The sequence below is a fragment of the Limulus polyphemus genome, unplaced genomic scaffold (genome assembly GCF_000517525.1).
Source record: "Limulus polyphemus unplaced genomic scaffold, Limulus_polyphemus-2.1.2 Scaffold14196, whole genome shotgun sequence".
Taxonomy (NCBI): Eukaryota; Metazoa; Arthropoda; class Merostomata; order Xiphosura; family Limulidae; genus Limulus; species Limulus polyphemus.
The window spans coordinates 2,161-5,310 of record NW_013679806.1 but is presented as its reverse complement, the minus strand read 5'-3'; the positions used below and the strand labels follow the sequence as shown (position 1 = coordinate 5,310).

General features: G+C 33.8%; 1 protein-coding gene across 1 annotated transcript in view; it reads left to right on the top strand.

Moving 5' to 3' along the window:
- LOC111084160 (sorting nexin-13-like) overlaps positions 1-2,889 on the top strand; it is a gene marked incomplete at both ends in the record, with an annotated part of 5,492 nt that extends 2,603 nt beyond the window's left edge. Inside the window, 2 exons of the mRNA XM_022380945.1 lie at positions 948-1,163; positions 2,701-2,889. Of these exons, the coding sequence (XP_022236653.1) occupies positions 948-1,163; positions 2,701-2,889 (405 nt within the window). The remainder of the gene's footprint in view (positions 1-947; positions 1,164-2,700) is intronic.
- Between the last annotated feature and the right edge of the window lie 261 nt (positions 2,890-3,150).

Sequence of the window (3,150 nt, the reverse complement as noted above, 5' to 3'; positions counted from 1 at the left end):
ATTCCAACTTTAGTTATTTATCCCTGAACGAGGTTCTGAATTCCAACTTTAGTTATTTATCCCTGAACGAGGTTCTGAATTCCAACTTTAGTTATTTATCTCTGAACGAGGTTCTGAATTCCAACTTTAGTTATTTATCCCTGAACGAGGTTCTGAATTCCAACTTTAGTTATTTATCCCTGAACGAGGTTCTGAATTCCAACTTTAGTCATTTATCCCTGAACGAGGTTCTGAATTCCAACTTTAGTCGTTTATCCCTGAACGAGGTTCTAAATTCCAACATTAGTCGTTTATCTCTGAACGAGGTTCTGAATTCCAACATTAGTCGTTTATCCCTGAACGAGGTTCTGAATTCCAACATTAGTCGTTTATCCCTGAACGAGGTTCTGAATTCCAACTTTAGTATCAAATTGTTTACTAAAGTTTTTGCCTATTTTAGGTACATATTGAATTTAATGTGAGAAGATTAATAGCTCTTTCAGTAAATTTCTGGGATGTTATGTTAGACATATGTTGTTACATAGAACTACAGAGAAACCCAGTACATCTATGTATGTGTATAAATATCCAAGAAGTGCTCCAAAATCTTGAAGAATAGTATTTTACCACAGGTCTTTTATTTTACTTCATTCATGATGGAAAAGAAAGACCAGTCTTTGAAAGCACTCACATTTCAGGTCACTTTTGGATTGTTATCCACAATACCATGTTTCTTCAACATTATTGCTGCATATATTTATATATACAAGCTTATGAGTGATAATTATGTAACTACAAAAATACATAACTTATGAAAACACGGAAAGCATTCTTAGAAATTTAATCACACACCCTAGGTGACCCCTGTGTATTTAAGATAAGTTTATTAATACATTAGAATAGGTTTTTTTTTAATTGGCATGTTAGTGAGTATATACTCTTCTTATTATTATTTTTTTTTTTGTCAGTTTCCAAGTCTTTCCTATCTCCAACTTCCAGGAAAGAAAGCGTTTAATAACATGAGCCGACAGTTTCTAGAAAAACGTAAACTTCTTCTCAACCAGTATCTTCAGAGGCTGCTTGGTCAAAATGTTTTTACAGAATATCCAAAACTAATAGATATGGTCTCATGCTTCTTAGAGCCTGGTCTCTACGAGAAAGAAAAACGACCACTTTCAAAAACAGTAAGTTTTGTTATTGTTGTTTCTTAAAACGTAAATAAACTCTGAAAATGTTTACAACACAATTTTGTACCATAGTTTTTTTTTTACTCCTTTTGGAATTTATATTTTGAAACTTAGAACAGGGTTTTATGACCTTTGTCCTATAGAGGGTCACAGTATAGGAAATTGGAACATTGGAGTGCCATACTTTATTATTTACTTGATATACTGGAATGGCATTTAAGGTTTATTTGTGATTACAATTTCATTAATATGTAAATTTGAACTTAAACATGTGATTCATAATAAGTGTGGAGACTCGATAAAGTCTCTCATGGGATGAAATGTTGCCTGTGTGCTGATCTTGAAAATACGTGGATTTAAAAAATGCAAGGGATAGATGAGCATCTACAGGAGTTAGAAGGAGGCAGTGAACATTAACCATGAGAGTCCCAGTAGGTTAAGCATGCTTGAAGGACCCAGTGATAGATGAGCATCTACAGTAACGCTTAACCTACTGGGACTCTCATGGTTAATGTTCACTGCATCCTTCTAAATGCTTGAAGGAACCAATGATAGATGAGCATCTACAGGAGTTAGAAGGGCTTAACCTATTGGGACTCTCATGGTTATTGTCCACTGCATTGACTATCCCTTTTCTGAAAGCTCTGGTAATATTTTGTGAAATGTTGTTGTTAGTTCTGACTTTTTTAACATCCTTTTATCATCTTGCATAACAGTATTGTTAGCCCAATGTGCACATGTGGGGAGACAAAGTGAGCAAGCCACATTCTTTTACACAGTAGTATAATGTATTTGTCAGAGTTATCAACCATACATTTTACCCTAAATTGATGATTTAATGACTCTCCATGATAGTAAAAAGTACATACCAGATACAATATATAGGGATACTGAAAATACAGTAGATATGTATTTTGGAGGTTATGCAAAAGCAATATGGAAACTGTACGATGGACTCTGACTTCTCAGAGCCTGATTCAAACTGATCATCAATTCACAGACATTTCTTCAGTACAAATACCTTTGTAACCCAGCTGATTTTTTTGTCTATGAAAACAAAAAAAGTAGAAAAAAAAATTTTCCCACTTTTTTGTTTTCAATTTCATTGTACCACACCAGTATTTTTTATTAGCTGATTTTATGTGTGTACAACAGACTTGTACATTTTACTAAAAGCTTGCCACATTTCATATAGATATCCTTAGTAGATTTGGAAGTATAGTCATCATTCTTTCCAAGTTTTTGGTGGACTTGTACTGCTAGAAACCAGATTTAAATACCTGTGGAGGGCAGAGCACAGATAGCCTTTTGTTTAGCTTTGTGCTTAACAATAAACAACAACAACGTTATTCTTTTTCCAACATTTAACTGGTCCAATTAATTGAGCCTGTACACATTCAGGTTATTCTTTTACAGGAAGCATTTATCTCAAAACTTATTGGTTATGATAAATAATTGTAAAGATGTTTATTTGAATATGCTTTATATCGGATATTAAACTACCATAATTTGTCTTTTGTTACTCTTCTTGAAGGTTGGAACTTTGGTTAATCCTCTCAGATCTTCTGTTAAAACTATGGGCAATATTGTCAAGACAATGCCTGACAACCTTATTGATGGACTGAAAGATGGACTGGTTAAAGTGCTTGGAGGTCGTTTCTCCCCGTCTCTGAACCCTGTGCTTCCTGACAGTGGAAAAGTGGCTGCTGGAATTGATGTGGAGGTAAGGTCAGACCATACAGATGAAAGAGATATATAAATACACATTAAAAACTTATCACAATATCAGTAAATTACATAGATTAGTTTTACTGCTTACACTAAGTTTAATAGAATACACAGATTAGTTTTTTTTCTTGGTTAAACTAAGGAACACTCCAAAATTTTATAGTCACAGCACCTTTTGGAGGTTTTACTCCTCTCTATCGTAAAAGATCAGTATAAAGAGTCAGGTCCTTTCTAAATTAATGAAGCTTGGGTACAA